This window comes from Mercenaria mercenaria, chromosome 4 (genome assembly GCF_021730395.1).
Source record: "Mercenaria mercenaria strain notata chromosome 4, MADL_Memer_1, whole genome shotgun sequence".
NCBI classification, from domain to species: Eukaryota; Metazoa; Mollusca; class Bivalvia; order Venerida; family Veneridae; genus Mercenaria; species Mercenaria mercenaria.
Window position 1 is genome coordinate 50,598,854 of NC_069364.1, and position 17,314 is coordinate 50,616,167.

The 17,314-nt window shown below is 34.9% G+C and overlaps 1 protein-coding gene across 1 annotated transcript in view; it reads left to right on the top strand.

Annotated features, from left to right (window-relative positions):
• Positions 1-17,314, top strand: part of LOC123551651 (methylosome protein 50-like) — a 32,427-nt gene that overhangs the window by 2,178 nt on the left and 12,935 nt on the right. The window contains exons 2-3 of the mRNA XM_045340732.2: positions 9,163-9,348; positions 14,450-14,591. Coding sequence (XP_045196667.2) covers positions 9,163-9,348; positions 14,450-14,591 — 328 coding nt within the window. The remainder of the gene's footprint in view (positions 1-9,162; positions 9,349-14,449; positions 14,592-17,314) is intronic.

A 17,314-nucleotide genomic window follows, 5' to 3' on the forward strand; every position in this document is an offset into this window, starting at 1 on the left:
AAACTTTGCTCAGATCTAATCTCAAAGTGAAATGCAAGTCGCATGATATTTTTTGATATCCGCACTCGCTAATTAACTGTTGACAATTTGCACGGTGTCAAAATGAGTGTTGAATACACGAACACACGCTGATAGCATAATTAAAGCTCCCCCTACTTCAAGTACTTGAGAGATTTTCCCGAGAAGTGTGTGAAAGCGAATCAAATTATCTTATACAGTTGATTGTGTTCAGCCAATTAGCGCCGCGGTTACGTCTTTGACACTCTGTGTTTAATTGTCAGCATGTTCGAGTGCATAAAACAATGTTTTATAAAGAAATTACTGATTAATTGGAATATTGTACACATTCTTTTGTTATCTATGGTAAAAGAACGACATGTTATGTATTAGGGGTGTAACGATACATCGAAATATCGATGCATTGCGATACTGAGTGTCCCGATAGTATGCATCGATAGAAAAGTCACGATCCAATAACAATCGCCGATAGTTCCTTCAACAATCGATAGTTTCGATAGTTTTGCAATTTTAGTAAATACAGAAATAATTAATAATTCATAAACCAAGAAACAGAGCCAGCTCTCATTTGCGCCTCGGAAAATGTTTACGTCTCCATTACAATAATTACCCTCATGGAATTAAACTACCATAAAGGACTGAGAAGTCTGGGAGATAATTAATAAATTTAATTTTTTTTTTAGAAACTTTGATTAAATATATTTAAATAATCTTAAATGAGAAAAAGTACTTTGGACATGGAGAAAGTAGGCTACTTGTATGATATAGCAAACTGTTCGGTAGGGCCATTCATTTAGTGCTGGTACACCTTAGTCTGATCCGTCAATTTTCGTCTTTTTCGATGCTTTGGGTTATTAAACACATTGACATTCGCAACAAAATGGCTGTTTCGTTGAGTATACCTTCCATAGGTTTATTGTTTTACTTATTGTTTCAAAGCCAAGGAAGGCAAGAAATTGAAAAAATGTTAAAAATATTTAATGTTAGATTTATATCTGTCCATTTCAGTTATACAAACATTTCAATGTGTATTATTAACACTATTAACAGCAATTATAAACGGTGTTGTGTCTTACACTGTGTAATAATGCCAGTTGGTAGTTTTACTGTATAAAACATGGTGGCCGATAACTATTGCAATAGTATCGCAATAGTAACCTGCAATAGAATAGTATTGCAATAGTTTTTCAGCAATATCAATAGTATTGCAATAGTCAGAATTGGCCTCAATAGTCACCCCTATAATGTATTAACTACGCAGGCATTAAAAGCTCTTTTTTCTCTAAACTCACTTTTTGATAACGTTAGTTTAAATGTTTCTGATAAGATAAAACTTTTCAATTCTATGGTGTTACCGATATTGTGTTACGGATCTGAGATATGGGGTTTCCATAAGTCTCCAGACATAGAACGTATATACCTAAAGTTTCTTAAACAAATTCTTGGTGTTAAGCAGCAAACATGTAGCAGTGCAGTGTATGGAGAATTTGGTGTATTTCCTATGTATGTAATACGTAAAATTAGAATTATAAAGTACTGGTACAAAATTATGAATATGCCTGATACATTAATGCACAAATTAATGATGGCACAAGGACATAATAATACACTGTTAAATAGCTGGTCAGTTAATGTGAGAAACTTATTAAATGAACTTGGATTTTCCTTTTTGTGGAATTATGATAGAATATCTGAATCAAATATTAATGCAGTAGTTCAGAGGATCTATGACCAGTATTTACAGCAATGGTTGGCTGAACTTGATTCATCTACTAAACTGGATTATTATAAACAATTTAAGTTAAATTTTGTTCAAGAAAATTATTTAAGCATAATAAATAATGATGCTCATAGAAACGCATTAGCAAGATTAAGATGTTCGTCTCATAATTTAGAGATAGAAGAAGGTCGTTATAGAAATGTTGTTAGATCTGAAAGAGTATGTAGTCGATGTAATTTGAATCAAGTTGAATCAGAGTTTCATTTTTTGTTAGTTTGTCCTTTATACAGAGATCTGAGATCACGTCTTTTGAACGGATATTATTATACATGGCCAAATATGATGAAATTTAGAAAACTGATGTCTACATCAAAAAAGTCTGTTCTAGTGAAGCTCGCCAAGTTTGTTTACCTTGCTATGAGGGCTAGAAATGATAATGTTTGATGTACTTAATTTATATATATATTATATACTGTAAAGTTATTTTACTGTATTATATGATGCAGTTTAATTGTTTTTAATGAATTTAAGTTAATGTGTTTAATACGGTACATACATTTGTATATTTCTTATTTTCATGATATGACTAGTATTGCCACGTTTGTAAAAATTGTCATGCTTTTCAATATACTACTGTTAAGCAAACCGCCAAATGATAGTTTTTGGCGAAAAACATGTATATATGTTTATGCCAATAAATATTTTGACTGACTTGACTTTGACTTGACTTGTTAAATTTACTTCCATTGATGAATTGATTAATCATTTGAATATGTATTTCTAGTTTACACAGTTTACTTTCAGTTTTAATCAAGTGAGATACTGTTCAACGATGTTGTGACTCAGTGTTAATAATAAACACTTCCATCCTGCATTCATACAAAATAGTTATAACCAAAAATGAGTGGGTTAGCCCTTTACTCCATAGATACGCTTTTTACCACCTCTATCCATTCCCTGATAGATACCCTTTTTACCACCTCTATCCATTCCCTGATAGATACTCTTTTTCACGCCTTCAAGTTTAAAAGCAAATTATGAATAAAGTACAACATCAAGGAATCCCACAAAAGCATTTTTGTAAAGTTTAAACCATGTACAAATGATATCTGTCAAAAAAATATATGGTTTATATTTGATTTTTAATGGTAATTTAAACCTGAAATGAGGTAGTGTATTTATGGAAAATTATTGTTAGGAAAGTTTCATCTTGAGCTAAAACTAGCCTGATCAAGGCTAATTATACCCCCAAGTTTATCTTTACAAATTATGAATTTGTGTAGTACTTATTTGTACAAATTGTGAATTTGTGCAAGCTAAAAATAGTACTGTAAATTTTTTTTAGGTTTCTGCATTTCCCAGGTGATTTAGAAAGTGGAACTTTTTTTTTCCAATGGATTTATATAAAAAATATACATTTTATGATGGATTAAAAAAGTAACTGTTGCAAATACATATTGGTCTGATTTACCCTGAAGACAAATTAACAGTTAATTACCTGCTGCACTAAGGAATTTTATGACATACGTCTGTATATTACCTATCAGTGTGGGGTATGGTTGATTGGGGTGATCTTTGGATAATTGGGTGTGCTATGGATAATTGTAGGCAACTTTGATGTTAATCCAATTAAGAAATTTTACTGACAAGTGTTTTTATAAGCTGATAAAATTGCTTTTGATCAATTATTCTTATAAAAACATTATGTAACTAATATACCAGGGGAAAAATGCAGAAATAAATAAGTACCATCAATAGAAAAGTAGCTAAAATTATTATAGAAAAGTAAACTAATGGGTTTAAAGCTTTGTATGTCAAGAAATATTTATCACACTTTTATGTAAAATGTACCATTAGAAAGAAAATTTAATTGTGAAAAAACTTTATGTTGGTTACTAAGTGTTTAAAACAATATTAAATATAGTAATATTGAATTGAATAACACAGGTATAAATTCTGCATTTTTTCCCCAATATCCTGTATGGAGATAGTGTACTGATTATCAGTAAAGCTGTATGGATATGATCAGCCTAATTAGGCTAAATGTATATGGAGTAAAGGGTTGGACATGTTAGATTTACAGCATCTGCTTGAATTTTTGAAAACGACCACTGTATGGGAAATGATCTAACTAAGAATATGAATTGTCACATCAATGCTTTTTATCTACAAACAAGAAAATTATAGACACCTTTCGAATTACTCAACCGCGTTGAGGTAGAAAAAATCTTCCCACTTCTCCCTAAAGTCTCCCCACTTCTCCCTAAATCAGCTTGAGGGGGAAGTGACTTCGTCCAAAAAATTGGACCTAGCTAGACCCCTGACGTATGTCATCTAGCTCACCGGAACGGAAAGTGTAAGGTACAATGTATATGTATTGGCAGATGGTCCGCCATCCATTGTCCAGCATTCATAGACTGATAGTCCACAGTTCACAAACATCTCTAAAACTGCTTTTCGTAATTACATCAAACTTGGGCTGTAGCATCAAACTTCTCATGAACTGCTTCAGGGATTTTTTAAGGCAGATTTTGGGGCCGAAGTTCGGCCCCATCCCAATTGCAGAAATTTGCTTATTTTCCCAATTTTGAGGTTTAAATTTCCCAAAGATCTGCCAAAAAACACCATTTTTGCGGTAATTTCAATTTTCAGGTTTCCGATTTTTCGTTTCAACTCTTCTTCCTCTTATTTAATCGAGTCAGCGCTGTTCCAGTTTTAATTGAATAACCGCTAAGGTTTCGAATAGAGTTAGTGCTGTTCCTGTTTTAATCGGATAACCGCTCGGTTACCGATTCAATTAAATCTTGCAAACTGTTCCGTACACATGACCGCGATCACATTTAATCAAGCTTGCCAATTTTTATCAGAAATAAAAATATGTTGAGTAATAACTAGTAAATATTATACAAATAAAGTCATAAAACAGTATGCTGCTGACAACAAAAAGCTGTCAAGCTTCGGCTTTGTCAGTAAAACAAGTGCTGAGAAATAGGCCACTGTGATAAAGTTCCAGGATTTGGTAAGATAAACGAATGCCGGTGACGAATTAAATACATCCTCGGACCAAGCTCGTTATAAAACATTGGATAAAACACTGTACGCAAGGGAAGCTGGTACTGACCCATTGAACACTGAAGGTTTTACTGACCCCTCTTTGTCCTAAGAGTTTTTGTGACTTTCTTTGTACAAATTGGTAGACACTTTCAAGAGACCAAAAAACCCAGAAAAATTGACTTGTATTTGTAATGCGATATACAGTGCTGAATTAAATTTCATATAATGGTAAAACTTACTTTTAAAATTCCCAGTTTTATGTTTCATGTTCCATGTGCCATTTTTCCAAATTGAATGGGCCCCAGGCCCCGGGTTTGAAATGGTAAAAAAATCCCTGTGCTTAATGGATCTTCATCAGAATTGAAGAGTCATTGAAGTGTCGCTCCTCTTCGAATTTTAAGACCCTAATTTGTTCTAATAGGGGCGCTTGGCTCCTTCTAGGAGCTGCTTTTGCTGAAGATAGAATTTTAAATATTGCAACAGCTTATGAAAATAGAATGGAATTTGTCTGTAGTATCATTTTATAATGTCTTCTTCCAGTTTTTGCACAGAGGTATGCTTGGCCCCTTGTAGAAGCCACTAATGGTAAGAAAAAACAACCTTTAAAAGACTTCTTTTCATGAACTGCTTGATGGATCTTCGTCAAACTTGGTCTGTAACATCATTGTAAAATCCCTTTTTAGGGGCCACTAGAGCTTAAATTGAAAAACAACTTTAAATGACTTCATTTTATGAGCCACTTAATTGATTTCAATCAAACTTCCTATAGATGTTATATTCTAAGGTCCTCTCCAGGATCATTTTTCAAATGGAGGCACGTGGCACCCTTGGGTTGCTAGAGCTAAGAATAGAAATACCTTTAAACAAGTTCTGATGATGTTCTAGACGGATCTTCATCAAACTTAGTCTGTAGCATTCTTATAAAGCCCTTTTTTAAATTTCTTTAGTTAGGAGCACTTGGTCGAATGAGGTCATGTACTGTACACTCTGTCAGGAGCACGATCATGGGGAAATAACGGTTCTAAGGTATGGGTAGAGAAGGGTTGCAGGACACTAAGATTTGATAAAGTGAAAGAACATGAAGTCAGTACACAGCATAAGCAGTCTCTAACTCTCTCCATTGACACAACACTGGAAGATATGGCAGAGAAGATCCACACTGAGGCAGGGAAGGCTATCTATGATGCTCTCAAAGTTCTGTACTTCTTGATCACAAAAAACCTTCCTCTTGACATTTTTGGTGACATGATTGATATGTGTATCAGTGTAGGTTCAGAATCACTAGAACTCCTGAGACTAGCAAAGAATGCTACATACACTAGTTGGGATATAACCAATGAACTTTTGCAGATATTAAGTACTTGTGTGCAAAATGAAGTGAAAAGTGAATTGAAAGACAGTCCATGTTATTCCGTCATGGTAGATGAAGTAACTGACTTGACAATAATCAAGCATGTGGCCCTGTGTTCCCATTATGTTGGGGCTAATAGTGAGACAAAGAGGTCTTTCTTGTCGGATGCTGAGATCAAGAGTGCTACTGCTGATGGTCTTGTGAACTCCATCTACACACAGATACAGGAGAATGACCTTGATTTGCACAAAATGTCTGGGTTTGCATCAGACGGAGCTGCAGTTTTCACAGGGAAAAAGAATGGTGTAGCCAAACAGATGCGTGATATCAATACAAAGATGGTGACCACCCACTGTAAGGACCATAGACTAGCTCTTGCCTGTACAGATAGTTTCGGCAATGCGCCAGCATTCAAGAAGCTGGACAAGACTCTGGATGCTCTGTAGAGTAACAACAACTTCAGCTCAAACAAAAAAGCCAGCCTTAGAGATGTCCAGAAGGCATTTGACGAAGCCCCACTTACAATCAAACAAGCTAAACACCACCATTGGCTAAGTCATGACAAGGCAGTGAATTCCATCGTCCATTCATGATACAAATGTATCATCAAAGACTTAGAGTCAATGAAGCTCAGACCCTCAAGGTCATGGTATTCTTAAAACACTGAAAAACCCAGACACTGTCCGGAAGCTGCTACTACTTGCTGATGTCCTCCCACATGTAGCCTCTCTAAGCCTCTTCTTCCAGCAACGAGAATGCCATATTGGTGAAGTCAGCAGTCAAGTAGACAAGGTGTTGAAGAAAATAAGTAAACTAAAATCATCCGATGGTCCATGGCGAAACAAAGCAAATTCCATCATGCAAGAGTGTGGCATCACATCTGAACCGCCATCTTCAGATTTCCTGAATGGTCATAGAGTCCCTTGAAACAAATATCAAAGACCACTTCTCTGACACCAATGTGATGGACAACCTCGCTGTGCTTGACCTCAGCAAGAATGATGATCTACCTGCTTTCTACGGCCAGTACGAGATGGAGTGCATTGCTGAGCACTATCACATGGACCCAGAAACACTCTTAGTTCAATGGCAGGAGTTTGTAGACATTATGAAAATCAGAACTGCCAACATGTGCACTCTTCCAGAGCTATTAAAGCTTTTCTTTAGTCCTGCACATAAACAGAAAAGTCTAGCTGTACAGTTCCCTCTTGTGGCTGACCTAGTAACAGCAGCATGTGTTATGCCATTAAGTACTGCAGAAGTTGAGAGGGTATTCAGTGCGCTTAAACTTGTTAAAACAGCACACAGGTGCTTTCTAAAAACAGCAAAATTTTAATGTTAACAGACTCCTTAATGTTAAGCTGAACAGTGATGATACATGTAAAATGTTTGAAAAACTTAGGTCAGTTGTGGTGAAAAAGTTCTTTGGGAAAAAGAGAAAAATTACCAGTTCAATTATTTAAAGGCAGTTTCTTAAGTATGACCTTTCTGCTAAGTCTCTTGTAATTATGGCAGACAGGGCACTAGACAACTTTTGGGGACAGGTACCCATACCCTCAGAAAGGGGAATTTTTTGTCGTTTTAAGACAAAATGGGGAAGTTTTTAGCCATATATATGTTACTACTTTTTACACTTATTGATACTGTTTTCAATCGTTTTTAACTAATGTAACTATATTCGGTATATTGCAGCAGTTCTATTCCTTAAAGGCACTAAAATATAACTTGAAAGAGGGTTTATATCTAGTTGTGTCAAACAACCTGTTACCTGTTATCAGGGGAATTTTCTTCCAATAAAGGGGAAAAAATACATTATTTTATGAGGGGAATGGTACCCATATTCGGCCCCAAAAACAGCCAAATGAGTGCCCTGGCAGATGAAATGATGAACTGTTTAAACTGTTATAAGTTGTAAACTTGTTCTCTATATTGTGAATTGTTTAAACTGTTATAAGTTCCGACTAGTTTGTCCTAATTTATCCAACTGCAGTATACTCTGACTTGATTTACTGAAAGTTTAAAACTAATAGCCTGAGACTTATATTCTACAGGAGACTAATATGAAGGTGGATGTTGTAATAGGTAGTAACTAGTAGAAAATGAAGCATTTTCAGGCCATATGCAGAGTCTAAATTTTTCCAACAGATTATTATGTTTGTCCATGATACACAATGATTCCAGTCAAAACAGGATCGCACAAAAGACAATAGTTTCATGCTGAAAATGCATCGGAGGCCTTCTCTAGCCTTCTGTTTTTATGCCCCCGGCATTAACTGATGCCGGAGGCATATAGTGATTGTCCTGTCCGTTCGTCCGTACGAAGTTAACCAAATGGGACCGTTTCCTCTAGCATCAATACCCCTTACTAGAATGACTTGATACTAATGCAGATGTAACCTGTGACCATTCCTCATCTTCAAACATCACCTGACCTCAGTTTGACCTTGACCTCGTTTTAGACTTAGGTTGCTTTGTATCGACAAGGATGCCATCGGGGGGCATCAAGCGTTTATTGAACGCAGCTTCTTGTTCAAAATTTTCATGGGAGAGATCCCCCAACCCAACCCAGTGAGAGGGGGTTTCCCCCTCCCAAACTCTCCCCCTTTTTGTCGCTTCTCGACTCCCAAGTGCCCTTTCAGGCACTACCACCCTGCTCTTTTAAAATCCTGGCTGGAGCACTGGTCGTTTTAAGGGGACACAGTAACTTAAAAATAGAAATACTGTATCTCTAACTGACCCAGTTTTATAAAAAAAAATCTCATGTTCATTTGGAAACATTAAATATTAAAAGAAAAGAAGTCCATTTTTGAGCACTTCAGAACCATGAAGTTGTATCTATTTTGTATCTATTTCATGTAGTCAGTTTGTTAAATTTGGTTTTAGGTCATTGCTGCCAAAGTGCTTGCTTGGTGGTAAAATGTTAATGGTTTATGTTCTGTCTCTAAGCAATTTAATTATAGTCTTGACCTGTGAAAAAAAGATTGATTTTAGTAGCCTAAAAGGATAATTGTAATTTCAGATGGTGGAATATTGTTAGGAGCTTCAAGTCTAACTGGTCGGTACTGGTATGGTTCGCTGTGGTACTACCAGAACCCAGAACTTGCACCAGATGTGGAGAAATGCACTGCTGGAGTCCAACTAGAGGCAGGGCTAAATGATGCATGCTGGGTAGATGATACCAGAGTGCTTGTTGGCATGGACACAGGTACAATAATTTTCATCTCAGCTGTTTGAAATTTTCCAAATAGTAGAGCTTTTGTTATAATCATTTTCTTGGCATCTGTGTCACCAAACTTTCAAGTAAGCAGAATTCTCAAAAGCTACTAGCATGAGGCCTGAGGCCAAATGCTTTCAAAGGTCATGTAAGTCTGTGGTATCGATAGATGACCTCACAGAACAAGTCAAATAAATAAATAGCTTTTATATAAAGTCAAAATTGCCCCTTACCACGGGGGAGGAACTGTTACACGAGACTCGGTTGTGGAGGATATCATGTTACAGATTTAGGATGCTACTGTTACAGTATTCCTGGATAATGTTACAGCATTAGGAGGATAATACATGTAATCGCTGTCGGTGTTTTGTTTGCCAAAGAAATAGTAAAGATTTATCTCTTTTTTGCAAAAGTAAAAATTGTTTTTCTAGATCAGTGGTATGTACGTTTGTTGAGACATGGTTTAACACGTGAAACACAGTATATTGATGTCTATCAAGCGTTTAATGACAAAATCCGAAATTCTGATAGAAAATTATTTAAAAGAAGTTGATTAAAATATGTTTCAACCATACTTTATGCTCATTTGCATCGATAAAGACCCTCTTTAGGCATGCAGTTATAATACAAGGTAGAAAAATCAATGTGGGTCTAATTTTTCGTGGTTTTATAGAATGTTACAGTTGTGAGGTGCTACTTCTGGATGTGTTACAGATTTAGGATGATACTTTTTGGAATACATTTTGACAATATACAATACCAGGATAGCAAGTAAAATTTAGATATCATGAATTATGCGGGATTTTTTTGTAAGCTGTAACAAATATATTATACCAAGTGCATTTTTTTTTCTAATTTCGAAATTCTAAATCAACATCTATATATGAGCCGTGCCATGAGAAAACCAACATAGTGGGTATGCGACCAGCATGGATCCAGACCAGCCTGCGCATCGGCCTATTGGAATTGAAGAAACTGTCAGCGAACAGCATGGATCCTGATCAGACTGTGCGGATGCGCAGGCTGGTCTGGATCCATGCTGGTCGCACACCCACTATGTTGGTTTTCTCATGGCACGGCTCATATAATAAAATGATATATAAACATTTTCAATGGAAAGCTAGTGTTCTGTATATAAATGATACCATAATCACCAATTCGCATTGAATCGTCGTTTGCACTTTAATAGGCTGTTCTTTCATAAATAGTACCTGTTTATGCTATATGTATTAAGCTAGCAAACGATGTGTCCTAGCTTCAGAAGAGCTTGGCAATGCGTGTCTTTATGAACGATTTCAATTACTAATATGCTTAAAAGAAAATATCCTTTCGGAATCGGTAATGGAGAACTTAAGAAATTAATTGGCTTTTCTTACAACAACTCGCACATGTGCAATAAAACTTTATTTCAAATAACAAAATATTCTTTTTTTGTTAAACATGTATACGTGTTTACTGTTGGAACAACCATCGAATCATAGTCTGCTTGCAGGCGCGTAGCTGCCTACAAGCAGATATGCATCTGTGCAATGAAGATCTGGCAAGCATGCACAATCAAATAGGCTAATCTGAAGCATTGAATCTATTTGGTCACAGTTAGGAGCCTATATCATTTAACAGAGGATTTTATATGCAATTCATAGTTAAAATGTATAATGTTTCAGGATTTTCATCTAAAAATATATGCGTCTTTGTCTTTGTGTGTATGACGGTGTCAAGGGCTTTTCAGGACTGTGCACCATTAGAAGGCATGTCTCAGGACTGTAGGCATTGTGTAAACGAGAGCACGAGCACATTCAATTCGGGTTGTTCAAAAATTAGGAGTTACCTTATAAACATAGTAACTCACTCTCTTTTTGGATTTGAACGAAAGTAATTAATCTATGTGAATATAAATAAAGAAACACTTAGAACATTTTCCGATTTCGCTCCGCGATATCTTTGGTGATTTATTTTGAGGTTATGAAAAAAATTGAACAACCGTATTTAGAGATTGTTCAAACGATCGGTCAATTTGCATGGAAAAGGGATGGGAGATTTGCTCTGCATAACTTGTATCATCAACTGTTCATCATATGTGATTCTTGACATATCACAACCGACATCTTCTCCCGTTAGGTGGAATGTTGTAGTTTTTCTTTCCTTTGTTTTTAAACGTCGTTACAGCAACGCCACTTTAGTACATGTCTGACTGCCTCAAATGACAAAATAAATGTTGTTTAGCAGTATTTACATCTAACAACAGAATCCTGAAGAAGGAAAAAGTATCATCCTAAATCTGTAACACATTCAGAAGCAGCACCCCACAACTGTAACATATCCTGCTAAACTGCAACATTCTATAAAACCACGAAATATTAGACCAACCGTAATTTTTCTACCTCGTATTATAAGTCCATGCCTGAAGAGGGTTTTAATCAATGCAAATTTGCATGAAATACGGTTGGAATATCTTTTAATCAATTTCTTTTAGATATTTTTCTATCTAAATTTTGAATTTTGTCATAAAACGCTTGATTGACATCAATATACTGTGTTTCGCAGGTTAAGCCATGTCTCAACAGACGTGCGTATCACTGATCAAGAAAAAACAATTTTTATTTTTGGAAAAAGAGATAAATCTTTACCACATCTTTGGCAAACAAAACACCGGAAAAAAAAGTTACTATTTTCCCCAGTATCAGACCCTAAAATTTCCAAAATGATTGCAAAAAAAAGGTAAATTATCACCAAACTCCTAGTTTAATACGAATCACTGAAATAGCTCAATTAAATATGTGAATTATGCAGAACATGCCCCCACCAAATAATGGGTTGCACCAGGCAGTATTCAAGTGCATCATATATTCAAGAACATTTTTTCTAAATACTGTAAAATAGAATAATCACCAGATTGGAAAAATGATCCACAATAGTAAATAGTATGTAAAGAAAATCTTTGTAATAATTGCTGGTGCAGAAGCCTTTCATGAGATGGCTTTAAGAATTCAAGATTTTGGACGTCGTTCATGCATAAAGTGGAGGTAAACATTGTTTTCAATCCATCTCTGCCAGTATGAGAGGCTCAGATCTCTGTGGCTAAACGGCCTGATGACCAGTGTTACATTTCTAAACATTTGGCACTAGGAAAATGTTCAAATTCTTAAGAGCAAGAAGTAGCAAAAGAATTGCCCTACAAGTTCGAGGTTGTGCTATTGATATTCCAATACAGCTTTAAGGTTTAATTGCAGCAATGAAATAAGAAATTATGATAAATAAAGCTTTCCAACTTGGTGTTAAATTCTTTGAGTTTTCCCAATGTTCACATAAATAAATTTAGAACAGTTTAGATACATATTAAATTTTTATCAGTAATTTAGCAAGTTATGTACAGTATGTGAAACAAACTGTTTAAGCAGGCTGCTTTAAGAGATCAGTTAAATCCAGGTTAACAAGGTATGTATAATATCAGGTTAATATAGTATACCTGAAACATATTTATTTAAGGTATTACAGAAGTTTGACGGCTAGGTGTCCCCCTTGTAAAGAAATTGATACTGTTTTAGTACAACTTTTGTATTCATTTTAATAAATTTAACAGCTAATAATTTTAAATTACACAGAGCCTTTTAAGATGTCAAAATGACATGATTTAAACAACTCGTTCACATGTATTATTTGAAAGAAAGCTTCTCTCAAAAATCCATAGAATTAATGTTACTCAGGGGTACTGTGAAGATCAGGAGTGGTACATGTTTTTTGCAAGGTATCCTAATAAATAGACTAGCCAATAGACTGATAATAATATATTTCTTCATTTTTCCCCTAATTTGTCTAATTCAAATCCATAGAGATAAAAGCCAGTCTATTTTTAAGATTTTCACAGTGGAATGATGTTAAAATTATCATACAATATTGGACATAGGATATAGACTGGCTCAGTTCACTACATTCAAAAAATGTAAAAAGATGTATCATAGCCTAGGAGCTAGTTTACCTGATTAATAACTAGAAATATTGGGAACTGTTTCAACAAATGAGTTGCAACAAAATGGAGAAAACTAGCATTCTTCTTGCATTTTTACCAATTTCTAACTAATATTTTACTCACTTTATCATTTTCAGTGTCATATATATAAACATTCTATGCCAAAATTGATGGAAGTACCCATATTTTAAAATTTTTGTCCCAATTTTTGGCAAATAGCTTTAAATAGGTCAAATTGTTGTGAACCATGGATAATTTAAAACTGCAATTGAATAGAGAAAGTTCTAACTTTGATAGAATTCAGCATGAGTGCTTTGTTAGATTTCATCATGAGTACTCAGCTGATTATAAAATATAAAAAAAGTAACAAGAACCATTAGTCTGTCTTAATTCATCAATGTCTGAATTATTTCTGGTGCAAAAGAAAGTAAAAATTTGTAAGAGTTGCTGATTAGGGTGTGATAAGCTTTGAGTTGTTTTGTTAGTCTGTTGATGACCGAACATTCAAATATTGGTTCAGAAGGTGGACCGAATATTTAAACACTTAAAATACTATTTGTTGCCATCCCTAGTTATAATGACTCAGTAAGAATTCAGTAGGAGTGCTGATATATAATTCAGCATCAGTACATAAATAGACTTTGGTAAAGGTACTCGGATAAAATTCAGCATGGGTACTCAATACATACTCAGAAATTTAGTACGAGTACTCAGCTACAAATTCAACAAGATACAGTAGGAGTACTCAGAAATTTAGCAGTATTCAGTTAGAAACTCAGTAGGAGTACTCAGAAATTCAGCATAGAAATTTAGCAGTATTCAGTTAGAAATTCAGTAGGAGTACTCAGAAATTCAGCAGTATGCAGTTAGAAATTCAGCAAGAGTACTGAGAAATTCAGCAGTATTCAGTAAGAAATTCAGGAGGAGTGCTCACTCGAATAAAGAGTAAACTGCCCTTTTAGGTTTTAATTTTTTGAAATATTAGTAAAGGAAATAACTTGTGTTTACCCCAAAATTTATCTAGCTGGCACTTGCTTGTCCTTTCCTAACATTGAACTTCTAGTACAAACATACTACTACATACTAATTATCAGAATTTACCATAGCATTTTTGTTTGAACCTAGGTGGTGTTGCATTATGGGAGTTGACGGATGATCTACACACATTTATACAACAAAGCTCAGCAACAGAGCATGATGGTATAGTCTCCTCAGTTTGTGTTTGCCAAGACAAGAGGAAAGTCATATCAGCTAGTTTTGATAATACGTAAGTACAAAATTAACCATTATCATGCTGGACACCATTGATTCTGCCTTTGCGACCAGTGTAGATCATGATCAGCATGCACATCCATGCAGTCTGATCAAGATCTGCACTGTTTGCCATTCAGTTAGTATCTTTTTGGTAAGCACCCCTTTTAACAGTTAATGGTACTGTCCAAATTGAAAGATGGACAAGTTCATTAAAAAAAATTAGCAGGCTAAGGGTTAATTAATTAGATAGTACATGACTTTGTATTGAAAACTTTTGAGAATGAAGGTTATTACTTCAAAAGAGTGATGGCATTGCCATTTTTTTTAGCTCGACTATTCGAAGAATAAGTAGAGCTATCCTACTCACCACGGCGTCGGCGTCACACCTTGGGTTAAGTTTTTCGTACCAGTCCACATTTTGACAAAGTCTTTTGAAATAAAGCTTTGAAACTTTCAACACTTGTTTACCATCATCATGGCCAGTTATAGGCAAGAGCACATAACTCCATCAAGGAGTTTGGCTGAATTATGGCCCCTTTTGACTTAGAAATCATGGTTAAGTTTTTCGTACCAGTTCATATTTTGACAAAGTCTTTTGAGATAAAGCTTTGAAACTTTCAACACTTGTTAACCATCACCATGTCCAGTTATAGGCAAGAGCACATAACTCCATCAAGGATTTTGACTGAATTATGGCCCCTTTTGACTAAGAAATCTTGGTTAAGTTTTTCGTACCAGTTCATATTTTGACAAAGTCTTTTGAGAGAAAGCTTTAAAACTTTCAACACTTGTTTACCATCACCATGTCCAGTTATAGGCAAGAGCACATAACTCCATCAAGGATTTTGACTGAATTATGGCCCCTTTTGACTGAGAAATCATGGTTAATATTTCGTACCAGTCCACATCTTGACAAAGTCTTTTGAGATAAAGCTTTGAAACTTTCAACACTTGTTTACCATCACCATGTCCAGTTATAGGCAAGAGTACATAACTCCATCAAGGATTTTGGCTGAATTATGGCCCTTTTTGACTGAGAAATCTTGGTTAAGTTTTTCGTACCAGTTCATATTTTTTGTAAAGTGTTTGACATATGGCTTTGAAACTTTTATCACTTGTTTAGTATAACCGTCTTTATCTGTAGGAAAGAGAACATAACTCTGTCATCTATTTTGGCTGAATTATGGCCCATTTTGGACTTTGAAATTGGTTCTGTTTCCATACAAGTCCATGTCTTTTGAGATAAAGCTTTGAAACTTTCAACACTTGTTTACCATCACCATGTCCAGTTATAGGCAAGAGCACATAACTCCATCAAGGATTTTGACTGAATTATGGCCCCTTTTGACTTAGAAATCATGGTTAAGTTTTTCGTACCAGTTCATATTTTGACAAAGTCTTTTGAGATAAAGCTTTAAAACTTTCAACACTTGGTTACCATCACCATGTCCAGTTATAGGCAGAGTACATAACTCCACAGGTTTTGCTGAATTATGGCCTTTTTGATGAGAATCTGGTTAAGTTTTTCGTACAGTTCATATTGACAAAGTCTTTGTGATAAAGCTTGAACTTTCAAATCTGTTTACCATCACCATGTCCAGTATAGGCAAGAGTACATAATCCATCAAGGATTTTGGCTGAATTATGGCCCTTTTTGACTGAGAAATCTTGGTTAAGTTTTTCGTACCAGTTCATATTTTTTGTAAAGTGTTTGACATACGGCTTTTAAACTTTTATCACTTGTTTAGTATAACCGTCTTTATCTGTAGGAAAGAGAACATAACTCTGTCATCTATTTTGGCTGAATTATGGCCCATTTTGGACTTTGAAATTGGTTCTGTTTCCATACAAGTCCATGTTTTGTCAAAACTATTTGACATATGGCTTTTAAACTTTGAACACTTGTTTATCATTATGATTTTCATCTGTAGGCAAGAGTACATAACTATTTTGACTGAATTATGGCCCTTTTTGGACTTTGAAATTGGCTCATATATTGCCATTTAGTGCAAAACTTATCGAAATCAAAGTAATACAGGAACATTGTTTGTCTAATCTATTTATTTCTTTTGTCTGAATATCCGTGGAAATATTTTGACACCATTCTTCAATCAATTCTTCGAATAGTCGAGCGGGCTGTCATCAGACAGCTCTTGTTTTCAAGAGGAAGGGGAGAAATTTAGCAGTTATTGCAGTTGAAGTTATTGATAGTTCTTCACTTCCATACATTGCTATCTTTATTTCCATTTGGTAGTTGTAAAGTTATTGCATAGACAAAACAGTGGATCTCAACTGAAAACTGTACAGAATAGACAAACTCTTGTGGTTCACATGCTTTGCATTTCCTGGCATTGTAATCTATCATTATGTAATGTTTCTTGAAATTCCCATCAAAGTTGTAGTTACGGGTATTGTCAGACAAAAAAATGAAAAAATTATTTTAAAAAGGGAGGTAATGCAAGAATTGTTCAAGACAAGAGTTATGTTCTATTCCTTATCTAATGAACTTGTATCACTGTGTCCAGATTCTTTAAATTAATTCCCTGTAATACTTGCTGCATTATTGTGAATACAAAAATTTTAGTGAAAAAAGGGAGATAATTGAAGAACTGTTCCTTACTTGTTATCAGAACTTCCTCTTATTGAAATCATGACAAGATTCTTTAAATTTTCTTATGTAGTTTCAAGTAATAATTGTGAAAAAAGGAAGTAACAGGGCTAGCGCTGGGTTGAAAA